The sequence below is a fragment of the Arachis ipaensis genome, chromosome B08 (assembly GCF_000816755.2).
Source record: "Arachis ipaensis cultivar K30076 chromosome B08, Araip1.1, whole genome shotgun sequence".
In the NCBI taxonomy this organism is placed as follows: Eukaryota; Viridiplantae; Streptophyta; class Magnoliopsida; order Fabales; family Fabaceae; genus Arachis; species Arachis ipaensis.
Window position 1 is genome coordinate 114830507 of NC_029792.2, and position 999 is coordinate 114831505.

General features: G+C 28.3%; 1 protein-coding gene across 1 annotated transcript in view; it reads right to left on the bottom strand.

Moving 5' to 3' along the window:
* LOC110266040 (naringenin 8-dimethylallyltransferase 2, chloroplastic-like) overlaps positions 1-999 on the bottom strand; it is a 12456-nt gene that overhangs the window by 7610 nt on the left and 3847 nt on the right. Inside the window, exons 3-4 of the mRNA XM_021109759.1 lie at positions 500-786; positions 335-418 (exon numbers count right to left, since the gene is read on the bottom strand). Coding sequence (XP_020965418.1) covers positions 335-418; positions 500-786 — 371 coding nt within the window. The remainder of the gene's footprint in view (positions 1-334; positions 419-499; positions 787-999) is intronic.

The window sequence follows — 999 nt, forward strand, 5'->3', positions numbered from 1 at the left end:
TCAATAATTATATAACATTGCCCTATTATAATTACTAAAATTTGCATGGGATTTAGAGACGGTTGTATTAGGAGTTGGCAAAACATATTACCAGCAAGTAATCACTATTATTTAAGTTGCAGAAATTATAATTCGTAGCGGTTTTCAGCGACCACTGGCAACAACAAGTTTTTAATGTGATATGAAACTTTAGTGTCAAGAAATGTGCTGCTATGTTCAAATTCATTATTTTTTTAATGAGTTCTTATATCATTCTTGTTTTAAAATGATATAAGTAGACATTATAGGGTAAATATTCCTTCCTATGTTTCTTGACATATATATTGTCGCCAACCTGTAAATAGCCATTAAAAAAAGTTGGAAATAATTGTGATAGATTGTCCACGGCAAGGAGTGATGAAAAAAATGAGCCTGCCACCTGTCAAATGATTCAAAAGATTAATAGCAATTGATGCCTAGAACTTTTTCAAGACTTAATTTAGAAATGAAAGAAACTTACAAGGCCCATAAATGCGTAAAATCTGCTAAATTTGCGAAAATTATCAAAGCCATGTATGATAGATTCAATAATAATTTTTGAATTATAAGCTTGTGGTTCAGGTTCATATGATTCTGTAGTGACTGCATTGATTAAGGGTCTCTTTTCATATTTATCAAATGTAGATTTTGGTTCAATGCCTTTGTAATAATGGTTCGTCCAATTGTTCTCCAAAGATGTCTTGATGATATTATTTTCCATTGATGATTTTCCATTCTTCTTCCATGAACATCTTGTTACATAATATCCTAAAAAACCAAATTCATAATTAAAACATTTTATTTATTTATGTATTGAGCCTCCAATAAACGGGTATGTGAAATGTAGTGTTGCACAACACACCTTGTTAAAGAAAACCTCGTTAAAATTTATTAAAACATTAAAAACTCATATCAAACTATAATTATGGTAAAAAAATTTAAATAATATCTATTATTTTTTATACATTAAATAAAGAATAT